The following is a 24811-nucleotide window of genomic DNA, read 5'->3' on the forward strand; positions in this document are numbered from 1 at the left end:
GTGCCCTGCCCTGGCTGTCCCTGTGCCCCTGCTGGTCCCCGTGTCCCAAGTATCCCAGGGATCCCTGTGGGTCCCTGAGTCCCATCTGCTGGCCCTCAAGGCCTCATCATCATCTTCATCCTTTTACTCACTGCTACCTCTGACCCCGTCACCCCCCGCATCATTTCTCCACCTTCCATCTCAAAACAGCCCTGGTGCACCCCAAAAGCCGCTCACTCCATCTCACACCCCTGCCACCCCTTCAGCTCCTCCACTTCACTCCAGTTTTCTTGGGATCACATCTTCCAGCTGGTATTTTTTCCCCTAGACACCTCAGTGTGCATTTGGGGGTGATCCCCGGCTCTTGCTGAGCCTTTGCAGTATCCCTGAACTCACCTGTTTGCTTTACAGGGCACAGGGTAGGTTTTGAGGTGTCCTGTCCTCTGTGTGCCTTTGGTGACAGCCCAGACCCTTCGTTGTGCTTTTTGGGGTGTCCCAAGTTCCCCAGACTCCGCTTTTTGCCTTTCAGCACTCTCCAGCCCCAGCACCATCTGACTGTTCCCTCCCAGCTCACCCTGGTGAACGCCCGGAGCGGGCGAGGGTGAGGTGGGGACACAGCCCTCAGGTCCGGGACTGCACTGAATGCCCCACACCAGGAATTCACTTCACTCCCCTCCAGGGTGAGAGGAACGAGGGACTTTATTTTGAACTGGGAGTTAATCTGCAGTCCAAATCATTCCAACAATGGAGTGAAACAAACAGTGATTCATCAGTAAACACCGGAAGTGTTCCAGTCCCCGGGTTTGCAGAGACTTTGGCAATGGATTTCCCCCCCCAAAATTTAATTTTCATTCTCAACAACTCCCCCAGGTGTAAAAATAAAAAAGACCAAACGCAGCCCCACAGTGCATCCGGCACCCACCAGTCCTCACACGGATACACGCGAGGGCTCCAAGCACTGCCCGGCCCTCCTGACACCAGGAAAAGGCTCCCACAGGGAGCTCAGTCGGATTTCTCCTTCTCCTTCATGTGCAGGAAGACAATGCTGAACATGAAGAGGCCGACCATCATGGAGAAGGCGCCGGCGTAGTAGGGATATGCCGAGGGGATGAACCGCTCGTACTGCGTGTGCTGGAGGGGACGCACGGACACCTGGCATGGGACAGAGCAGCCCTTGCAGTCCAGCAGCCTGGGGCAGCCTTTCCTGCCAGGACAGGGTGGGATTCGCTCCCCCACGCTTACCTGTGTGGAGGAGTAGAGGTGGGTGTATCCCAGCCGGTTGTAATCCACTTTGAACTGGAACACGCCATAGACATCCGGCAGCTTGAACTGCACGCTGTATTTGCCACCTGAGGGAGAGACAGGGTGACACTGAGGGGACACGAGAAGCTGTGGAAGGTGAAAACACCCCCAGTGTGGGGCCAGGGCAGCGATGGGACCTCCTGCTCCTCTTGAGGAGAACCTCCTGCTCCTCCTGACGGGGACCTACCGTTCCTCTTGAGGAAGGTGCGCACGAAGGGGTCGATGCGCACGAACTCCAGCTGGATGTCATCCCCGTCGAAGGGTACCCACTTGCCATCAGCGAGCTTCTCGATCACAATGCTGTACTCCTGGGACAAACGAACCAGCAATACCTGAAAACGAGCCTCGGCCGACTCCGAGCTCCAACGTTCCCCAATTCCCAGGCGGCCCCCGCGTGCCCCCGCCCCGCCAGGCCGGCAGCCTCACCACGAGGTCAGTGACGGTGTAGGCGTTGGGCGGCGCCAGCTCCCCGACGCGGTGGTGGGACACGGCGCCCACGCGCAGAACCCCCTCCTCCTTGAACACCCAGCGCGACAGGGCCACGGCCAGCTCGTAGTTACCCGTCTGCGAGTACCTGCAGAACACGGGAGGCTGAGACAGCCGAGAAGACCCAGGGGCCAAACCCAAACTAAACCAAATAGATGTGAAAGCAACACAAACTGAGCTGAGGTTAGAGGAAGGAGCTGCTTTCCAAAGCTCTTTGTTCCGCAACACCGAAAGACATGTCACCCCGATTCAATTCAAGCTTTCTGTTCTTTCCCAAAACATAAACATTTGTTGCCTGTTTCCCAGGACTTTTGTCCTCAAACCACTCCCCAAACATTCCTCAGCCAGGGAAGCCAGCGCACCTCTTGGAGCCAGGAGTCGCTTTCTGCACGGCAGAGTTGAAGAAGGCGTCGCTGAAGAAATCCAGGGAGCCGCTGAAGACGACGCGGGCGTTGTTCCGCGCCTGCAGCCCCGCGATCAGCAGCGTGTTCTTCCCCACCGCGTGCGGGTACTGCGGGGCAACGAGGTGGAACAGGGCTTAGCCCATTGGGGAATGCGTGAAGAAGAGTTTGCTGTGGAGTGGGACAGTCTGGCTGTCGTAGCACCAGCTGCAGTTAAGTAGTGACCACGAAGCTCAGAAAAAGAAGGAATAGGATTCTGATAGCCACTCCGGGTGGGATGGAATGGGAGAGATGCTTTGATCTAGGCCGGCCTCTCCTCCAGAGCACGTGTCCCTCACACTGAACACCTCCCCACGAGCACAAAGCAGAGAGGAAGATTCCCAAGGCAACATGGGAAAGCAGCCAACAGCCCAATCCTTTCAAAACCAATCAGGAAATCAAACACTCCAGGATTTTCCCAAGCAGCTGAAGTTAGAGGGACTAAACTGCAGAAGCACAGCTCAAAACAACAGAGAAAGGAAGGGAGCGTACCTGAGTGATGGGTTTATCTGGGAAGAAGGAGTAGGAGGTGGAGGAGCCAGTCAGGATATCCAGCACCAGCGGGTTGTCGGGATCAGCCACCATCCTTGCAGGGAAAGCCACAGTGAGCAGCACAAAGACCCCCAGGGCCCCCCACACCCAGAGGAACGTGTGGCCACCCGCTCAACCCCATGGACCTTCTCACCCTTCGAACCTGCTGAGAAACTAAATATTTCCACCACTAATTTGTTAGGAACCATTCCTAAGTCAACAACTAAGCTATTTTGGAGGGTTTCCTTCTATTTTTGTTTGAAATCAAGAGAGATTTGTTAAGCTCACATTAAGAGTCCCAGTGGCTGACCCCACGCTCACCTCACAGCAACACCACTGGTTCCATTGCTCTACCCCCACCTCAGCCCCTGCTGCTCACCCAACTCCTCGGAACAGGATAGGGTTCAGTGCTGCTTTCCCCACAATGGTGGGGGCCTTCAGCAGGTTCTCAGTGTCGGCGACGATGAGCGTGTGCTGGGGAAACGAGAGAGATCTGTGTGAGGTGAGTCGGGGTTTAATGACAACAACAGCTCTGCAGTTAAAAGTTAACTTCATTTTTACAGACAATTACAACTGTTGGGTGAACGTTGTAGTTCAATTAAAAAGCAAAACAACGGCATTTTTCTATTTATAATCAAGTTAGGTTAATACTGATCCTCAAGGAAATATAAACTGCCACTTGATAAAGACAGCAACACCTTCAGTGTTTAATTTCCCTGTATTTAGCAACCTTCACTCTCAAACCAGGACAACATGCACATATGTGCTACTTCAACAGTTTACCTTAAACAAAAAATGATCAGAGTATATTTAGTTCAGACCTTAATATATATTTTAATTTTAAAGTGCTGGATTACACCAGGTGGGAAAAACTGTAGAAATGTTTCTGTGTTTCTATACTGATCTGAAAATCTGGGACTGAAAATCTCCCCTCCCACATCTGAAGCATTGCACTTGGTGTCGGACACACTGCACCCTCACGTGAAATTCCCCCCAAGCTTCAGAGGGATCCAGAACCAGCATTAATCAGTCTCCCTGCCTGCACACGGTGACCATCTGAAACTAGAGCCTGAAGGATGCTGACAGCAGCAGAACTGAATGTTGCAACATGGATTATTTACCACTTTCCTGGGAGAAGGACAGGGGAGAAGGGATAGAGGAAAAATGGGAGAACAAGGCCAGAGGACTCATCCCTAAAGCTTTGCACCCACGTGCTCGTTAAAGCAGCCCAAGGGTGCAGGCAAAGCCGTTACCTGGCCGGGGTCGGAGATGTCGTAGTTGTGGTGGTCGATGACCGCTGTCCTCTCCTCATCGAACTCGATCCCGCACTCGCTGCCCAGCTCTCGCAGGGGGTCACCTGCAGGGACACAACAGATTCTCCGTTACAAGACACAAACTCAAAAGAAAAAGTAAATTCAGCTGAGAGTCGTGTGTTCAACGCTCTATGAGCCAAACCCCAGGGAGCAACATGACCTCCCCAGCTGCATTCCCACTGAACATGTTACTAAAGGCATTAATCAGCCATTTCCTCGCAGCACAAAACCTGAGGTGCACAAGGAGCAGCTGTTTTTGCTGCAGTGAGTTAATTCTCTGGGGGAACATCTGCACTCACCAATGTCTGAGCTGGCGGCGACGAGGACGCTGCCGCCGCCGTCGATGAACGCGGTGATGGTCTCCACATTGATGTTCCCACCAAAGTCTGAAAGCGAACAGCAACAATTCATGGCTAGAGCTCAGAAATAACCTCTCATTAGAATTAAACCATGGCAAATCATCAAATCTATGGCAGAACCACCAATACAGGCCAGGATGGAGCTGCAGTTTGCTACTGAGTACATCTGAAGTGTAAGATTTAACTAAAATTCACAAAACAGCTGGAAATCCTCTTCCAGAAATGCCACCAGGGCTTTCCCCTTCCACGTTTACCTTCTATGGATGGGGAGAAGATGATGAGGTTGTCGTATAGGAATTCCCCGTATTTTATCAGGGACAGGCCGGCGTCATCCGCTGTCCGGAAGGTGAGGTCGAAGCCCCTGTCTGCAGCCAGGAGACAAAAGTGACAACTTCCACATGGCCTGAAACCACCCATGGAGCAGCAAAGCAGCAGCAGGATCCAGAGGTTTATTCCCCCAAAGAAGGAGTGGTTTGGAAAAACTGGCTTAGGGGCTTTTTAGGAGCAGCACATGAGGGTTCCCACATAAACCCAAGGGGGTGGATCCCCTGAAGAGCCCAGATGTCAAAGGATGCCCTGCTGTCACCCATCGAACAGGGACTGATGCTGCACAGGACCCAAACACAGCACAGCTGGGGAAACAGCCCCCATCTCCTGCCTCATTCTGACCAGAAGATCCCAAACAGCCTCCCCCCACCCTCCAGGGAACCCAAATCTCCTCTCTCAGACTGGCACAGGGTTCCCAGTCTTCTCCCTCTGCTTGGCCAGGGGACCCAAACACCTCCCTGTAAACCAGGGAACCCCAATCTCCTCCTTCTTCACACTCAGCCTGACCGGGGGACACCAACAGCACTCCCCTCTCAATCTCCTCCTTCAGCCTGACATGGGGACCCAAATCTTCTTCATACTGACCAGGGGAACCCAAACAACCCCCTCTCCCCGGGAACACCAACCTCCTTTTCTGCCTGACCAGGGGACTCCGATCTCCTCCCCCATTCTGACATGGGGAACCCAATCTCCTCCCTCATGCAGGCACAGAGCCCCCATCACCTCCCACAGCCTGACCAAGAGACCTCAAACACTCCATTCTCCCTCAGGGGACCTCGATCTGCTCCCTCAGCCTGACAGTGACCCCAGTCTCCTCCTCCACTCTGACGTGGGAGCCCCAAACACCCCTCTTTTCCGCCTGGAAACTCCAATTTCCTCCCTCTGCCCGGCGCAGGATCCCAAATCTCCTCCCTCATCCTGACCCGGAAACCCCGATCACCCCCCTCTGCCCTAGGGGACCCCTATCTTGACCACAGGAATCTAAACACCCCCCCTTCCAGCAAGGGACCCCTGGCTCCGCCCTCAGCCCCGCCAGAGACCTCATCTCCTCCCTCGGCCTAACCCGAAGACCCCAAATATCCCCTTTTCCCTCAGGTAACTCCAACCTTCTCCCCCATCCTGACTCTGGGTCCCCGAGCCCACTCCTCCCGCTCCATCCAACCCCTCCCGGGATCCCGCTCCGTACCCGCGAGGCTGCGGAAGAACATCGAGTGCGTGTCGCGCAGGTTCCCGTTCTCCAGCAGCACCAGCGTGCGGGGCCCCCCCTCAGCGCCCGCCGCCAGCGCCGCCAGCAGCCCCCACACAGCCACAGCGGCCGCCGCCATCTTGCTCGCCGAACCACCTCAGAAGCGGGCAGCCTCCAGCCAATCAGCGCAGCGCCGCGCAGCCTCCAGCCAATCAGCGCCAGCGCCCCGCAGCCCCAAGCCAATCAGCGACAGACAGCTCCGCGGCGCCGGCACGCAGCGCAAACGCCGCCGCCCGGGGGAGGAGGGAGGGAGAAGTGAGGGAGGGCCCCGCCGCCCTCTGCTCTCGGACACCGCGGTGGGCCAAAAGCGGCTTTGCCGGAGCCGCCTTTGCCGGAGCGGCCTTTGCCGGAGCCGCCTTTGCCCCTCCTGCGCTTGGTGTCGGCGGTGGCAGCCAAGGCGAGGGACTGCAGGCGGAAGGGTCGGGGCTGGGGGATGGTGCAGGCGCTGCTCGGAGCTCCCTCGGAGCCTGCGGGAGCTGGAAGGGGAGAGGAAGGGGTTGTGGTGGGTGGCTGCAGGACCGCAAAATGCGGCTGTGCCCTGCGAGAAACCCCTGAGAGGTCAAAGGGTTGAGGCAGAATTGGTCCTGGGTGGGTCGCCATTTGATTCCTCACGGAAAAGGAGGAAAATGAAGAGTGCCGGCGGTATCTGGGAAAAGGAGGTTACCTTGGTCTGGGTGCAGGATCTGGCCGGCTCGCCGGCATCGGAAGTAGTTGCTGGCGGTGGTCTCGCTGTCGCTCCTGTCCAGCACCAGCCTGCAGTGGTCCAGGTGGGAAACGCTGTCAGCAGCCCCAGCTATAAGGCGAAATTGGTAAAATGGGACAGAAATGGAGGAGGAATGGGCCATACCGCTGGCTCCCCGCTCTCATTCGAGGGGCTTGTCCGGGCAGGTTTGGGCTGTGGGAAGAGGTGGCGTTAAGGGTCGTTGTGTGTAGAACAATCACTGCTGCCCTGACTGCGCTCCCTGATCCCGGCACTGCTCAGATTCCCGAGGGAGCCGCACCTCGTGCCACCTTAGATCGTGTTATTCAAACTTTCCAGACAACCTTTCTGTAGAAGATGTTATAACTGCACACAGCCTGTCACAGCTGCGTGCCTGCATCACCCTCCTGACATCTACAGCACCTTCCTCTCACCTGGGCCCTGTCCCCTTACCTGCGGGCAGGTGGGTTTTTTGAATATCAGGCTCTGGAATTTTCCAGCAGCCGCTCTCCTCATCCCAGACGGATTCATGCCTGATCTTCTCCAGGTTGCTGTAGTTGCAGTCGCGCTGGACGAGGGACTGCACCTGATCCAGCAGCTGCTGGCAGAGCATCAGGTCCCGCTCCTGGCGCTGGTTGGTGCTCAGATAATCCATCTTTTCCAGCCCAAACTCCAGCTGCAGCTCTTTGATCTCGGTCTGGCCAGCCCGGAGCTGGCCACAAAACAAGTGGTCAGGATTATAAGGCAGAGAGACCGATGGTTACTATGAGTACAGGAATTTGCCAGGCAGAGAAAGACAGTCAGGAAAGCTTCAATATTTGGAAACATTTCTAATTTAGGTACAAATTAGCATGAAATTTGTGTGCAGAGATTATTCCATGTCTGTTTTAAAGAAAGATTTCTCATGTTCCTCCACAGGGATGATTTTTGAATGAACCTGAAGCTAATCTTACTGTTGTGGTGTTGGAACTCTTGGAAGTTCCTAACTTCGTTTAAAAAGGTGCAATAGTTATTTGATAACCTAAATACCCAAATAAAGCAAGTCCTTCATGTGCAGGTCTAGGACTGTACATACAAATGTAATTTTTTTTGCAGCCCCTCTGATTCTGCCACTAAATATCAGAGCAAAACTGATTTTCAAGTGTTTTAAAAATGAAGATTTTAAATGTAAAATTTAAGAGTGTTACTTTTATGCTTTATTTCTTCCCCCAGAAACTGTGCTTAGAACTGATGGGAGCTGCAGCAGATCCATAGGTCAGCAGAGGGAGTCGCATCCCCTCCCATCCCAACACATCCTCCTCCAGCCAAGTGTCACACACCGAGCCTTTAAAACTGGTGGGGCTTGGGCTTCAAAAGCTTAATTCCCCACCTGAGAGCTGTTGCATCTGGGATTTCGCAAAAACCCACACAAACCACGTGGTGTATGAAATATTGACACAGCCAGAGTCATTCTCTAAACCTACAGCCCTAAACCCTGTAACGTAAAAAACGGGGATGTAGAGGAGGAAGGAGCTGCTCCCTCACCTTTTCCTGCACCTTCTCCAGCATCTTGCTCTTGGCTCGAACCTCCTCCTGGATGGAGTCGTAGACGTTGAGGAGAGCCCGCTCACTGCTGTCCTGGTTGGATTCCTGCAGTGCAGCCACCAGCTGCAGCCTCCGCTCGTCCGCGTATTTCTTCCGGCGTTTGTGCTTTTCCTTCAGGTCCTTGTTTTGAGCGTGTTCTCTCTCCTCCGACCGCCTGCTGCTCCAGCATCTGCAGCCTGGAGAAGGGAAACACTTCTCTGAGCTTAGTGGTACTAAGAACCGGCTGCACAAGCATGGAGGATGCACGTCCTTCCATGGGTGACATTTAGGGAGACACAGAAACTTGGGAATTGTGATAAGATTTTTTGCCCTGAGTTATCATGGCAAATTCTACTTATTATTAACAGTTTCTGTCATAAATAGAATCCCAGAATGGTTTGGGTTGGGAGGACCTTAAAGACCATCTTGTCCCACCCCCTGCCATGGGCAGGGACACCTTCCACTACCTGGCCTTGGACACTTCCAGGGATGGGGCAGCCACAGCTGCTCTGGGCAAAATACTCCACAAAGGCAAAGCATGTGTTACTCCAAACACCTCAGTCAACAAGGATGTCCAGAAATCCATATCTACGCTCACAAAATTCTCTTTAAATCCCTTGTTTTGTGTAATGTATATTTAAATTCTTATTTAAATAAACATTGAATATATTATTACATTTAGGGTTTTTTTAAGATGCACAAAAGGTGCCAAAATTACACAGAGTGTTATTTTAAATGGTGGATGTGGGAGTGGTAGAGCTGAAACCCACAGTTCCATTTTGGGGTAGTATCAGCCACAGTTGATGATTTGTGTGACCTCAGCGTTGTTAATGGAGCACTGGCACAGGCCTGTATTTGAAATCATGCTCTGACATGGAAATAAAGCCATGCTCCAGAGCCATTCCTTTGTCTGCACAGGATCTGGAGCAGAGCAGATAGCTCAGGTAGGCCAGCACTGGCTCAAATTGGCTGATAAGCCCTTTACTGATAACAGCCTCTTAATTATCTCCAAACCCTCTGAAATGGCTCATTCTCCCCCAGAACTGACCTGCTATTCTGCTGCACTGCTCCCGCCAGGCGACCTTCCCCTTCCTTTGCTTAATACACGATTGAATCCAAGGATTCAATCCTTGCTCTGCTGAGCTGCCCCGATGTGTAAAGCTTGAACAGGCAGCTTTGAAATCCCCATGCCTGTGGAACCAAACCCTCCTGCCCAATCTGCACAGAACCTGGATTTAACAATGTGATTAGAAGGGCATTTTCCCTTGTTTGACACAAAAGGAATAGGATTAATTCTTGCAGTAGGACCAGTCCTGCAATAGGACCACTAACATTTGATATCCAAATGAAGGGTCTCTTTGAAGATCTCTCCATTAACAGACAGAACTGCCCACAAATTACAGACACTGCTGTTCTGCAATTCATAGCAGCTCCTTTTTGAACCAGGAGAGACCCAACAGAGCGAGCACATGCCACAGGAAAGCTGAAAGACTGGTTAAAACCCACAAAAGGGCTGGTTAAAACCCACAGAACTGTTCAGAATCAAACTCTGTCATCCACAGCATATCTCAGGTTGAGCTTTTCTAATTGTGATCTCGTTCTGCACAATGGAGTAAGCGAGAAACCAGCAGAATTTGCTTCAGTTGTGTATTTCTGGAGCAGCCCAAGCCCCCCATGCTGCTTCAGTACATGGTGGTGTACTCTGGCTGAGGGAATTCTCTCAGGACAGCTCTCACATGGAGAAAACCTTGAACGGGGTTGCCTTTGAGATGGGCTGAGCACAAGTCTTGAGCCTGCATCCCTCATATCCCAGCCCTGTCCTCCAGGAGACAGTGCCCCTAAAATAGGATTATTGGGAAATTTTGCTGTCAGTTTTTTGCTGATGTGCTGCAAACACTGTGAGATGCATGAGCTGGAGGCAAAAGTGGCCTCAGTGATGGGCGGAGTCCATCCATGAGCCACAGGACAGCTGCTGCCTTACCTGTAGGTACATGAGAGGGCTCCAAGTACCCTTCAAGGACCTCTTTCAAGAGGAAAAGGAGGCATCTCTATAACTTGTGTGGGCACTTAAGACTCCTCTGCCTGCAGCTCCAGGCAGGATTTGTTACCAGGAACACATACTTTTTGGCATCCATGTCTGCTGACTTGAACATCCCCATTTTTCTCTCACAATTCTGGCGCTTGGCCTCACCGAGCGCCGCGAGGAACAGCTCTTCATCCACCCAAATAGGGCAAAGTTACTTTTGGGGTAAAAACAGCCTGGAGAAGAGAAGGCTCCAGGGAGACCTTAGAGCCCCTCTTGCTGCCTAAAGGCGCTCCAAGAAAGCTGGAGAGGGACTTTGGTCAAGAGCCTGAAGTGCCAGGACAAGGGGAAATGGCTCCCCACTGCCAGAGGGCAGGGTTAAATGGGATATTGGGAAGGAATTGTTCCCTGGGAGGGTGGGGAGGCCCTGGCACAGGGTGCCCAGAGCAGCCGTGGCTGCCCCTGGATCCCTGGCAGTGTCCAAGGCCAGGCTGGACGGGGCTTGGAGCACCCTGGGACAGTGGAAGGTGTCCCTGCCCATGGCAGAGGGTGGGATGGGATGAGCTTCCCACCCAAACCAGTTCATCATTTTAACTCACATGTGCCTGATTTGGGGCTGCACTGACAGCTGGAGCTCAGCAGCTGTGGTGTCATGGCAGAAGGCACCTGCTGCTGCCTGTGGGTGCTGCCCAGGGGACAGTTGGCATGAGCAGGGATGTCACTGACCTGGCAAGCACCAGCTGCTGGTCTGCAGGCAGGGAAATCCCCGGGGCAGTGACAGCTCCCACTGCTCCAGCACTGCCCCTGCTCACTCCACCAGTGTCTGTGACAGTGCCAGGTGGTGCTGAGTGCTGGGGACAAAAGGAAAACAAAGGCTGTAGCCCTGGAAAGACGCAATGAGAGTCCTGGGGGAGATAAAGCACAACATTACCCACTCAGGTTTATTCATCCCGAGGGGAGAAGGAGCCTCAAGGGTACCTGGGCTGACATTGGCTCTTCCTGCGCTGAAGCAACACCAGCTTCATGTGAAGGTGTCTGGCCAGAGGTCGTTCTAGTCCATGTGTCAGCTGAAAAGAGGAAATCCCCACAATGTTGGTAATGAGCTGTGAAAAACTAGACATAGATCTGTGAAACCATCCCCCAAAGCCTTCACCCAAAGCTAGGAATGACGTGTTTGAAAGGAAAAGGACTGTCATTCACCTACTTCTGCTCGTCAGTAAAAACCATGAAAGACCAAGAGGGTGTATCGGGTAAGGAATGCAGATTGTACAGGGCTGGGAGAGCCTGGCTCCAAAAATAATCCATTTCAGAGGCTCTGATTTGTAATCAGAGGGGAAAAAATAAAGAACCTCTCAAGCCTTCACCTTAGAAATTGATAGCACCAAAAGTGAAGAATATAGGTTCCACGATTGCTAGTGGGTGATAAGTGCTGTATGAGCACATTGCAAACCATGCCCTTGAGGCACTGCGGGTGTCAATGAAAAGTAGTAATGGAGAGGAGAGGAGAGCTGGCAACAATTTACAGGATGTGAGAGGAATATCTGCCTTGCAGTGAGCGATGGTGTGGATAATCCACCGGGAGAGCAAGTGCTGCAGCACATTTGCATACGGAGGGAGAGACTGCGGCAGCCACCCCGCCCTCGGGAATGAGAGTCCATTGGGATTGGGACAGAGCAGTGACCTCTGCTCCAGAGACACGCTGCCCTCAGCCAGGGGGAACTCTGCTACGTGGGCAAAAAGCGGGTGTTTCATTCAAAAATGAGGCTTTTCATTGCCTCAAGGCTTACAGGGTTGGGTCAGGCTGGTCCCGACAGGGAAAGAAGTCAGGGAAATAGGGGAGAGGACAAAGCTGGGACAGTCTTAAATCTGGCCCAGGAGAGGCAGAGTTCCTGCTCCTGCTGTGGATAAGGGCGGGTTGGGAGCAGGGACTGCTCCTGCCAGGCAGCATTGCTGCAGTAGCAGCCGCTGCCTTTTAAAGGCTGCAGTGGCTGCCACAGATCTGACTGCAGAAACAGCCGCTGCTCCTGAGGGCACCTGGGCTTGGCTGCGCAGCCTCCACCCGCCTCCTCCACACCTGCTTCCTTCCTGAGGAGATCCTTGAGAACAGACACCTTGAGATCAAAGTCATCCCTCAGGCTGCTGATGTCCTTCTCCAGGTGGGTGCGGGGCGCCTGCTCCGCTTGGTAGCTGGCCTGGAGCCGGGCCAGCCTCTCCTTGTACTCCTGTAAGGCACAGCAACAGCCCTGTGACTGTTCCCGAGGTCACATCCAGCTCCATTCCAGGTCACACCTTACACCCATCCCAATACAGCTCCACCACCCCGTATTCACTGACATTTTCTGTGACTTGACACAGTAGTGATGGAAAGTGACTCTTCAGCCCTAGAAACGGCTGCCTTGGGTGATCGTGGTGCCCTGGAATGAACTTTCTAAAGAGCAAGGAGAGAGTTTTGTTTCCCTCCGGCTCCTCATTCTTCCTCCTGGCTCTGTATTCCTCATTTTCTTCACCTCTGTTCCTAGCATCTTTGACTACTGCTTTCCTCAACTCTGTTCCTCCCTTCTCTGACAATTTCACATGTAGTTCCTCCAAAAATTCTTCCTGGGAATACATTCTAATCCATCTCCAGAGAGGTGGGAACAAGAGGTGGGCTGTAATAAGGCACATGGCCTCCATAACACATGGTCTGTTCATAGGAGAAGTCCAAGGATTAGAAAATAGAGAAAGAAATAGAAAAAGAGAAGTGTTCTGGAAAGGCTGAACCATATTTGTAATGATTACTATGACAAAGTTTTAGTCAAAGCCACTCAAAGTTGGATATCCCTTCCCAACTTACTTCTCCGATCAGCTGCTTCTCTGCTTCCAGATCCACCTGGGGTTTGAGGCAGGGAGCTGGATTTGCTCCCAGGTGAGCAGCCTCAGCAGGTAGACACCCTACAAAGCAAAGTAGAAATAAAAATCACTCACAGTCACTGGGTGGGACTGTCTGCAGAATTCCTGGCAAGAGAACAAAGAAGGTGGGTGCCAAGAAAGAACATGGCAACCCCTGTGCTCCTTCAAACCACGCTAGCTGCCAGAACACCCACTGGCCCAGGGCTCCATAGGTGTGGGGAGAGAGGGAGAGGTTCCAGCTTCAGGGGAAACATGAAAGTGAATTTAATTATATGGTATTTATAGATACAAATATCTCTTTCAAAGAATAACAGGAGGCTTTTTTCCAGGGCTATGCTACAGACTCGGGAGATAAAAGACACTGGGAAGATGAAAAGTGCAAGGAAATTACCTTCTTTGTTCACAGCTATTTCTGAAAGGTGGCAGAAGGGAGGAAAAAGTCATCCTACAGCCTTATTCCCCTGCTGAAAGTTGCCCTTTTTTAATTCTTCCCAGGTGATCAGCTCCCTAAAGACTGCTTTTCCCCATTTGTTCCTACACTTGCTGTTCCTCCTCCAGAGGAAAGAGCAAGTGTGCTGAGGCTGGGCTGAGCCCTCAAGCACTGCCCTAAGGAGGGCAAAACTTCTCTTGTAGTGCCAAACATTCACATGGTAGGAGAACAAGAGCTGAATGCTCACTTTGAAAACATATATATATACATATACACATATACATATATATATATTCAGTAAAGAATTTTACAGTATTATTTCTTTTGCAGCTCATTTTTGTTCTTCTGGCCGAAACCTCTCTTCTGTAACTGACCAAATTCTAGCCACAATCACCAAAAATAACGAAGGATTTGAATCATGTCAGCATTTTCTAACAGAATTTGTCACTATTGAAAACACTGGATTATTGAGATGGTCTTTGCCAGTGGAATAAGGTCAATTTGGCAGCAGTGAAGGAAAAGTCTGTAACCAGAATGGAGAACTCTTCCTCCAACAGGTAAGGGAAAGGTTGAGGTGAAATTTAGCTAGCATTTTATGTGTAAAACCCCCTTTTTTGACATCTCTGCAGCCAATAAGGGCTCTCCTACCCGACAAGTCACTTGTGCCCATGTGTTCAGCCAGAATGGCCTTCAGCTTCTTAATTTCCTCCTGATATTCCCTCAGCAGCACATCCTTGGGGTCCTCGTTGATGCAGGGCTTGTTCCTGATGTTCTTGGCTGGATTTGCATAGCGCAGGGTGCTGAGGCTTTCCTCACAGCTGTCATCAGCCGGAGACACGCACGCCACCATCAGGGTCCTGGTGTTCCCTCCCAGGGAGTCCTGGAGCAGCCTGGTCAGCCTGGAGTCTCGGGAGGGAATGTGTCTGCACCTGCCATCGACCAGGGCCGAGATGACGTTGCCCAGGGCGGACAGGGAGAGGTTGGTTTTGGTGGCCCCGTTGAGCCGCTCCCCCGTGGCACCAGTTCTTGACTGTCTCTCACTTCCTGCCAGATCCACTAAGTTGAGTTTGGCAGCCCTAAGGTGGTCCTGCCCTCGCTCATCTGCATGGAAACAATTCCCACATAGCTCTTAGAAGGAAGCATCTCAACAGTCAAGAGCCAGGACTCTCTCAGCACCACGTCCTGCTCCAGCCCTGTTCTCTGTCTGCATTGGGGCCCTGACTCCCTGAAGCAAATAAAGGTCTGTTTAACCTTAACACTGCACATTTTAGTGCTTTCCTCAACAGGATCCACAATAAAAATTCATGCCTGTTCTTACTCTCCCAGTGAGCTCTGAACACACACACACTGCCCCCTCCATATATTTCCACAGTATTTACAATTTCAGCCAGAGAAATCAGAGAAATTCAGCCTAGATTGAGGGCCCTGCACCAATCTGGAGCACAGAAGAGGAGTGCAAATACTACTTCTTCCCTGTTGGGATTAAAATTGGGACTTGACAGACCCACGCAATGCATCCACTGTCTGTACTAATTGAGGAACTCCCTAAATCCCTTACTTACTGAGTGGAAAATGAGGTACTGTCATCAACATCTGGAACCACAATTTTGGAAGATGTTGTGTGACTGAAACAGCTGAAGAAAACGAAGCCAAGCTGTTTGCAGCCAGCGTCAAAGACAAGGCAGAGATTAATTTTCTGGTCCCAGAAAAGCCCTCTCCAGCGCCCTGTTTGGACCCAGTGAGGCAGCTCTTCCAACTAAAGAAATACCAATAAGATACTCATGAAAGGAAAATTAGTCGCTAAAACTTTATTAAAGGATTCTTCCATCTTTTAAAAATATGCCCTATGATTAAGCTCAGTGAAGGAATTGTCAGGTGATATGACCTGAATGGTTTTGGTTGGGAGGGACCCTAAGACTCATCTCATTCCACCCCTGCCATGGGCAGGGACACCTTCCACCATCCCAGGTTGCTCCAAGCCCCGTCCAGCCTGGCCTTGGGCATTTCCAGGGATCCAGGGACAGCCACAGCCGCTCTGGGCACCCTGTGCCAGGGCCTGCCCACCCTCACAGAGAAGAGGATTTTTCTCCTGGACCTACAATCATTTGGGATCTAAGGGTAGCTGTGAGATGATGAGTGACCACACAGATCCTGCACCCTGCTAGGCCCAGGCCTAAGGCAGGACATCCAGGTAGCCACCTCCAGTGCAGATTTCCATCCTGACAGTGAAGGCAGAGTGGGGCCGGGAGGAGTCCTTGTTCATGAGGGTGAAGAGCACTGCTCTGTTCCTGCAGCCCGTGTCCACCAGCTGCTCACACTGTGCCACGCTGGGCACGGCGTGCAGGGACAGCCCCTTCACGAACACCCCCTGCTCTGGGTGCTCCTTCAGCTGCCAACAGGACAACGCAAACCAGGTCAGAACCAGAGGCACTGAAACCATGGAAAATTACACTGGGAATGGCCGGGAAGCTTGAGTGCTACATGAAATTAAACTGCAGCATGAGAAAAGCACATCTGACTGCCACCAAAAAGCCTTATTTCTGAAGGAGGAATAAAACCACAGAAAAAGAGGGAACCACCTTCATGGCTAAAAGAATTTAAGTTAAAAAAGTTGCTGATTGATTCAGACATCCCCCAGGCCATGAGGAACCCAGCTCCTATCCACCCTCCACCTTCTCTATTATTAAGCTGCATATTTTAAACAAGAATCAAAATACATCTCACCTACTATGGCAAAGGCTCTAAGATCTCCTCAATCATAGGAAGCTTTTTTTAATATCAAAGCACAGATACAATATTCCCAGATATTGTTCCCAGTGCTTTGCTGAACTCTCTGCTCTGAGTGGGTGGCTTGAGCTCACTGACAGCATTCCCAGAGTCACACCCGTCACACACAGGTGAACTGTCATCATTTTTCTCCAGATAAATAAATTTTTAAATGAGCAAAAATCCTATTTGGGCCCCTTGGTTGGGGCAGAGCATTAAATACCCAACAGCACCTTCTCAGTAATTATCAACCACACAGATGAAAAGTTTCATACAGAATGCTAATAAGCAATGGAAATATCCAAAGTTTTGAGTTACCCATCAAACCTACATAAAAAATACAAATAATCCAGAGATCCCTGCACTCCTACACCAGCCCCCTCCACACTGGGAATTTTAAATGAGCTGAATTAATTTTCCACAGCTCTGTTACACCCCACATCTGCTAAGTTCATCACTAAAACTATCTTTATCATTTCAGCTGGGATATCGAGATACAGTTGTCACGACAGAGCAACACAGACCACGTTTGGCACTGTGACTTCCAAAGAGGAGGCTCAGATACTTCAGTGATGTTCACAAGAAATGATGTAAAATAGTGTTTGCTGTTAAAAAATCCCACAGAACATAGCAAAAGTGGCTGAAAACTTAACTGAGTGGGATTTATCCTTGTTCCAAAGCCACGATGCCCGGGATGAATCCAGGTACAGTCACAGCCAAAGTGTTCATACACTGTGACTTGCCTGTGCTACTGAGAACCCCAGGACTGGCCTGGCTCTGTGTGGGGGTGTTGCAGAGTCCCCAAGGAACACCTGACCAAGGACATGGCTGTAGTCACTGAGGTGAAAGGCAAAGGAATGAACAAAAATGGGATTCAGGGGGGAATTGGGGGACGCAGAGGAATGCAGCGGGTCAGCCTGGGATTTGTTTCGGCAGGACACGACTCCCTCAAGCATTCAGTGGAGGCAGCAACAGGCAGAGTGACAGAGTTACCCTGGAAACTGCTCTGCCCAGCTCCTGCCCTCCCAGTGCCAACTGCATCACCATGGAAACCCGTGTCACCGCGGATGTGGAACAAAGGATGGGAAACTGCAGCAAGAAGTCCCCTTCTCCCACTCTCCCTCAGCACCAGACAGGTGAAGCACACTTGGAACATGGAGCAGAGAGGGGTTTGCCTGCCTTAAAGCCAGAAAGCTGTTAGAAATATCTACCCTGTAAGGCAGTTTGGGTCTGTTGCCATCCCAGAGTGTCTCAAGGTGCTACTGCCTTGGTTTTATTTACCAGTGCAGTCCTGCAAGGAAGCAAATTGGGACAGGAGATTTCTAGCTCCCTCCAGGAACACATACAAAAAGATCTGCAAAGCCACCAAGAGGTAAATTTTATAAAGATCAGCCCCCTGATTAGGATTTCAGGAGAGTTTACCCTCCTGCGGTCCTGTAAACTTCACATGTGTTCCCATGGGGAGTAATACCTCCTGTGGCCCCTCAAAATGGATCAGCCTTTTTGGTTTAGGCAGCTAAAGAGATCATCCATGGCTCCACTGGATCAGATTTAACATTTACAAGGCCCAGAATTCTCCTGCTTTAGAGACAAGCATGAGATGAAGAGGATGAGGAAGAAACTGCCCCATGGGCACTTTATTCCATCCTTGTCCAGTAAGGGACTTTCACAGAACTGCTGCTGAGCTACCAGCCACTATCATGTGGGATACACCACACACGTCTCCAGCTGCATGCTGTTCCTAAACTTTCACTGAAGTCCCTCAAAAGCCCCTCTTAGCTTCCATATTCCTCACATAACTTCATATTCTGGCAGTCAAGCTTCTGACAGAGACCATTGCTGCACTTCTGTAAGTCACGGTAACACCTATCTGAGCTAATTAAAGCACTTAATTAAGACACCATGAGTCCGCCTCACCTCCAGCTTCTGCTTGGTGTCAGCTCCTAGAAGGTCTCGTATGTCCTCACTGTAGATCTCCAGGTAGGAGGCTCTCAGCCAGAGCTTGGCATGTTCAGCACACTGCACAACACAGGGAGGATTTGGGGAGAGGCTGCACAGCACGGGCAGCCCACAGAGCCCCTCCCACAGCTGGGTGCCCACCACCCATCAGCACCCCATCCAATCTCCCCTGGCAATTCAATCCAGCTGGAACCACTCAACACTGCAAGGGACTTTTGGTCCTTCCACATCCTTTGGTCCATAATGTCGTGTGGGATAAGGGTGCAGTTCATCCGACTGTGGACAGGCCTCAGCTTAAAGATGAGAAGCAGTGCACCCCAAACCTGTCCCTATTCACACTTCATGTGCCATCAGCACTCACTTCTTGAGATAGGACACCAAAAAAGTCTTTCTAGTAAAAACTTACCGACAGGATTTCTTTCACACCCACCTGTGTGCTCTCAAAGATGTGTTCAAATGCCCTGGGAAGGATCCCTTTCTTGTGAGGAAGGATCCACAACTCCCTGCATGGTGAATGACTTCCCACTGCCACTCTGGCCACAGGCAAAGATGGTGCCATTGTAGCCTTCCGTGACACCCTGGAAATGGGGAAAAAACCAAAGAAAACTACCATCATCTTTGCCTAACTGGAAATACATTGTCCAGAGTCATTCCCACCCCCTAAAAGGTATTTTAAAGAAAGAGCTGGAAGTAAACATCAAACAGCTGCTTAATCTCCACACACCATCAGAATATAGTAATTACAAAATTAGCATATAAATCAATGTTTTTCTCTTAAAACTGGGAATCTTGAAGCAATGCAGCTGTTGAAAAGCAGTTGACAACACCAACACTTAGAAAACCAGAATATTTTTGCCATAGGGCACAAAATCTTATGAGATTGAAAGAGACAACTACAACAATAGTTGGTTGTAGGGTGGCCAAAGGGATGGTCTCTAGTTTTGAATAAGTTTTGATTGGCAAGCTGCTCACTGTCACTTGTCCCTATTTCAGAGAAGGGTGGTAGGAACAGAAAATAATTGGATTTCTTAAGGTTTAAACAAGAAAAAAAGAACCTATTAATCTAGTATCTTCTGTTTCTAGCCCTGCTTGTTCTCATGATCAGGAACTTCCATCTTAAAACCATCATGAGCCATTTAATCCATGTTACTTCTTCTAAAAAAACCTTTTTTTTGGGGAGGGAGGTTGGTCTTTTTTTGCTTAACAGGTTCATTTCTCACCACAGCTGTTTTCTGTGCTCATCTGTTAACAAGGAAACAAATGGATCCCCTCTCATTTTGCCAGTCTAAGCAAGGCTGAGGTTTGGGTTGGGAGGAACCTTAAAGTTCGTCTCATTCCACCACCCTGCCATGGGCAGGGACACCTTCCAGTATGGGGAAGATCAAGTGGATCCTGCTGCATTTAGGGATCACCTGTAAAACTCCTCAGCCCATGTCTCAGGCTATGTGTTCACAGAATATCCTCAGTTGGAAGGGACCCACAAGGATCAGAGTCCAACTCCTGGCCCTGCATGAACACCCCAACAATCCCACCCTGCGCCTGAGAGCATTAAACACATGCTCCTGGAGCTCTTTCTCTCATTGTGGTGCCCAAAACTATCCCCCCCCCCGGCTGTGTGGGGCTGCCCTGGGTCCCCACTGACCTCCACGAGCGGGTAGGCGATCTCGTTGTAATGTGCTTGGTGCTGTGCTCCTCACTGAACGCCCCGTTGAAGAAGAACTGCCCGGGGGGCTCCACAGGAGGCACCGGCCCCACCGCTGTCCACACCAGCGATCGCCCAGCACCCCAGGGCATGGCCACCTTCACTGCCTCCATGGCCATCGCCCCAGTCACACACACCGGGGTCAGCCCCACACACACACGGGGTCAGTCACACACACACACCGGGGTCAGTCACACACACCGGGGTCAGCCCCACACACACCGGGGTCAGCCCCCCACACACACGGGGTCAGCCCCCCACACACCGGGGTCAGTCCCACACACACACCGGGGTCAGTCACACACACACACCAGGGTCAGTCACACACACACACCGGGGTCAGTCACACACACACGGGGTCAGTCACACGCACACCGGGGTCAGTCACACACACACGGGGTCAGTCACACACACACCGGGGTCAGCCCCACACACCGGGGTCAGCCCCACACACACCGGGGTCAGTCACACACACACCAGGGTCAGTCCCACACACACCGGGGTCAGCCCCACACACACACCGGGGTCAGTCACACACACCGGGGTCAGTCACACACACACCGGGGTCAGCCCCACACACACCGGGGTCAGCCCCACACAGCGGGGTCAGCCCCACACACACCGGGGTCAGTCCCACACACACTGGGGTCAGTCCCACACACACCGGGGTCAGCCCCACACACCGGGGTCAGTCACACACACGGGGTCAGTCACACACACACACGGGGTCAGCCCCACACACACGGGGTCAGTCACACACACACACGGGGTCAGCCCCACACACACCGGGGTCAGTCACACACACACCGGGGTCAGCCCCACACACCGGGGTCAGTCTCACACACACCGGGGTCAGCCCCACACACACCGGGGTCAGCCCCACACAGACGGGGTCAGTCCCACACACACCGGGGTCAGCCCCACACACACCGGGGTCAGTCCCACACACACACGGGGTCAGCCCCACACACACCGGGGTCAGTCTCACACATACCGGGGTCAGTCACACACACACCGGGGTCAGTCACACACACGGGGTCAGTCACACACACACCGGGGTCAGTCACACACACACCGGGGTCAGCCCCACACACACCGGGGTCAGCCCCACACACCGGGGTCAGTCACACACACACCGGGGTCAGCCCCACACACCGGGGTCAGCCACACACACACGGGGTCAGTCACACACACACCGGGGTCAGCCCCACACACAGCGGGGTCAGTCCCACACACACACGAGGTCAGTCACACACACACCGGGGTCAGTCCCACACACACACGGGGTCAGTCACACACACACGGGGTCAGTCACACACACACCGGGGTCAGCCCCACACACACCGGGGTCAGTCCCACACACAGCGGGGTCAGCCCCACACACACCGGGGTCAGCCCCACACACACCGGGGTCAGCCCCACACACCGGGGTCAGCCACACACACACGGGGTCAGTCACACACACACCGGGGTCAGCCCCACACACCGGGGTCAGTCCCACACACCGGGGTCAGCCCCACACACACCGGGGTCAGTCACACACACACCGGGGTCAGTCACACACACACCGGGGTCAGCCCCACACACACCGGGGTCAGTCACACACACACCGGGGTCAGTCCCACACACACACGGGGTCAGTCACACACACACACCGGGGTCAGTCACACACACACCGGGGTCAGTCCCACACACAGCGGGGTCAGCCCCACACACACACGGGGTCAGCCCCACACACACCGGGGTCAGCCCCACACACACCGGGGTCAGCCCCACACACACCGGGGTCAGTCCCACACACAGCGGGGTCAGCCCCACACACACACGGGGTCAGCCCCACACACACACGGGGTCAGTCACACACACACACGGGGTCAGCCCCACACACACCGGGGTCAGTCACACACACACCGGGGTCAGTCACACACACACGGGGTCAGCCCCACACACCGGGGTCAGTCACACACACACCGGGGTCAGCCCCACACACACCGGGGTCAGCCCCCCACACACACCGGGGTCAGCCCCCCACACACACCGGGGTCAGCCCCACACACACCGGGGTCAGCCCCACACACACCGGGGTCAGTCACACACACACGGGGTCAGTCTCACACACACCGGGGTCAGTCACACACACACCGGGGTCAGCCCCACACACACGGGGTCAGTCACACACACACGGGGTCAGTCTCACACACACCGGGGTCAGTCACACACACCGGGGTCAGCCCCACACACACCGGGGTCAGCCCCACACACACCGGGGTCAGCCACACACACACCGGGGTCAGTCATACACACCGGGGTCAGTCTCACACACACCGGGGTCAGCCCCACACACACCGGGGTCAGTCACACACACCGGGGTCAGTCTCACACACACCGGGGTCAGCCCCACACACACCGGGGTCAGCCACACACACACGGGGTCAGTCCCACACACACCGGGGTCAGCCCCACACACACCGGGGTCAGTCCCACACACACCGGGGTCAGTCCCACACACACATGGGGTCAGCCCCACACACACCGGGGTCAGTCTCACACATACCGGGGTCAGTCACACACACACCGGGGTCAGTCACACACACGGGGTCAGTCACACACACACCGGGGTCAGTCACACACACACCGGGGTCAGCCCCACACACCGGGGTCAGTCACACACACACCGGGGTCAGCCCCACACACCGGGGTCAGCCACACACACACGGGGTCAGTCACACACACACCGGGGTCAGCCCCACACACACCGGGGTCAGCCCCACACACACCGGGGTCAGTCACACACACACCGGGGTCAGTCCCACACACACACGGGGTCAGTCACACACACACACCGGGGTCAGTCACACACACACGGGGTCAGTCACACACACACCGGGGTCAGCCCCACACACACCGGGGTCAGTCCCACACACAGCGGGGTCAGCCCCACACACACCGGGGTCAGTCCCACACACAGCGGGGTCAGCCCCACACACACCGGGGTCAGCCCCACACACAGCGGGGTCAGCCCCACACACACACGGGGTCAGCCCCACACACACACGGGGTCAGTCACACACACACACGGGGTCAGCCCCACACACACCGGGGTCAGTCACACACACACCGGGGTCAGTCTCACACACACGGGGTCAGCCCCACACACCGGGGTCAGTCACACACACACCGGGGTCAGCCCCACACACACCGGGGTCAGCCCCACACACACCGGGGTCAGCCCCCCACACACACCGGGGTCAGCCCCCCACACACACCGGGGTCAGCCCCACACACACCGGGGTCAGTCTCACACACACGGGGTCAGTCACACACACACCGGGGTCAGCCCCACACACACGGGGTCAGTCACACACACACGGGGTCAGTCTCACACACACCGGGGTCAGTCACACACACCGGGGTCAGCCCCACACACACCGGGGTCAGCCCCACACACACCGGGGTCAGTCTCACACACACGGGGTCAGTCACACACACACCGGGGTCAGCCCCACACACACACCGGGGTCAGCACCCCACACACACGGGGTCAGCCCCACACACAGCGGGGTCAGTCCCACACACACGGGGTCAGCCCCACACACACCGGGGTCAGTCCCACACACCGGGGTCAGCCCCACACATACCGGGGTCAGTCACACACACACACGGGGTCAGTCCCGCACACACACGGGGTCAGTCACACACACACACGGGGTCAGCCTCGCACACACCGGGGTCAGTCCCACACACCGGGGTCAGCCCCACACACACACGGGGTCAGTCACACACACACACGGGGTCAGCCTCGCACACACCGGGGTCAGTCCCACACACCGGGGCAGCCCCACACACACCGGGGTCAGCCCCCCACACACCGGGGTCAGCCCCACACACACCGGGGTCAGCCCCACACACACCGGGGCAGCCCCGCACACACCGGGGTCAGTCACACACACACCGGGGTCAGTCACACACACACACGGGGTCAGCCCCACACACACCGGAGTCAGTCACACACACACCGGGGTCAGTCACACACACACCGGGGTCAGCCCCACACACACGGGGTCAGCCCCACACACACCGGGGTCAGTCACACACACCGGGGTAGTCACACACACACCGGGGTCAGCCCCACACACACCGGGGTCAGTCACACACACACGGGGTCAGTCCCACACACACCGGGGCAGCCCCACACACACCGGGGCAGCCCCACACACACCGGGGTCAGTCCCACACACAGCGGGGTCAGCCCCACACACAGCGGGGTCAGCCCCACACACACACGGGGTCAGCCCCACACACACACGGGGTCAGTCACACACACACACGGGGTCAGCCCCACACACACGGGGTCAGCCCCACACACACCGGGGTCAGTCACACACACACCGGGGTCAGTCACACACACACCGGGGTCAGTCACACACACACGGGGTCAGCCCCACACACCGGGGTCAGTCACACACACACCGGAGTCAGCCCCACACACACCGGGGTCAGTCACACACACACCGGGGTCAGCCCCCCACACACACCGGGGTCAGCCCCACACACACCGGGGTCAGCCCCACACACACCGGGGTCAGTCACACACACCGGGGTCAGTCACACACACACCGGGGTCAGTCACACACACACCGGGGTCAGCCCCACACACACCGGGGTCAGTCCCACACACACCGGGGTCAGTCACACACACACCGGGGTCAGCCCCACACACACGGGGTCAGCCCCCCACACACACCGGGGTCAGTCACACACACACGGGGTCAGCCCCACACACACCGGGGTCAGTC

At 54.1% G+C, this 24811-nt stretch overlaps 2 protein-coding genes across 2 annotated transcripts; both read right to left on the minus strand.

Moving 5' to 3' along the window:
• Positions 1-660: 660 nt before the first annotated feature.
• DDOST (dolichyl-diphosphooligosaccharide--protein glycosyltransferase non-catalytic subunit) lies at positions 661-6077 on the minus strand. Its single transcript, XM_048326504.1, has 11 exons — positions 5924-6077; positions 4665-4775; positions 4351-4437; positions 3992-4095; positions 3118-3212; positions 2700-2793; positions 2130-2278; positions 1708-1855; positions 1469-1589; positions 1222-1328; positions 661-1131 (listed from the first exon to the last, which is right to left on the minus strand). Exons 1-11 carry the CDS (start codon positions 6060-6062, stop codon positions 982-984), a joined length of 1305 nt encoding a protein of 434 aa, XP_048182461.1. The 5' UTR covers positions 6063-6077; the 3' UTR covers positions 661-981.
• KIF17 (kinesin family member 17) lies at positions 6075-18891 on the minus strand. Its single transcript, XM_048326505.1, is given in 16 exon segments — positions 6075-6459; positions 6648-6760; positions 6838-6889; positions 6952-6960; positions 7137-7395; positions 8208-8399; positions 8401-8443; positions 10996-11120; positions 11248-11336; positions 12344-12491; positions 13103-13200; positions 14237-14689; positions 15788-15977; positions 18272-18373; positions 18744-18791; positions 18793-18891. Coding segments are annotated over 16 exon segments (2244 nt in total). The 5' UTR covers positions 18823-18891; the 3' UTR covers positions 6075-6166.
• Between the last annotated feature and the right edge of the window lie 5920 nt (positions 18892-24811).

The sequence above is a fragment of the Corvus hawaiiensis genome, chromosome 22 (genome assembly GCF_020740725.1).
Source record: "Corvus hawaiiensis isolate bCorHaw1 chromosome 22, bCorHaw1.pri.cur, whole genome shotgun sequence".
In the NCBI taxonomy this organism is placed as follows: domain Eukaryota; kingdom Metazoa; phylum Chordata; class Aves; order Passeriformes; family Corvidae; genus Corvus; species Corvus hawaiiensis.

Bases quoted from the DNA above. Each gene is read 5' to 3' on its own strand.
- DDOST (XM_048326504.1), bottom strand. From the start codon at position 6,062: ATGGCGGCGGCCGCTGTGGCTGTGTGGGGGCTGCTGGCGGCGCTGGCG. The intron at 4,776-5,923 runs GTACGGAGCGGG...TCCTGGCTGCAG, and splicing joins GTTCTTCCGCAGCCTCGCGG to ACAGGGGCTTCGACCTCACC. The intron at 1,590-1,707 runs GTGAGGCTGCCG...CGTTTGTCCCAG, and splicing joins ACACCGTCACTGACCTCGTG to GAGTACAGCATTGTGATCGA.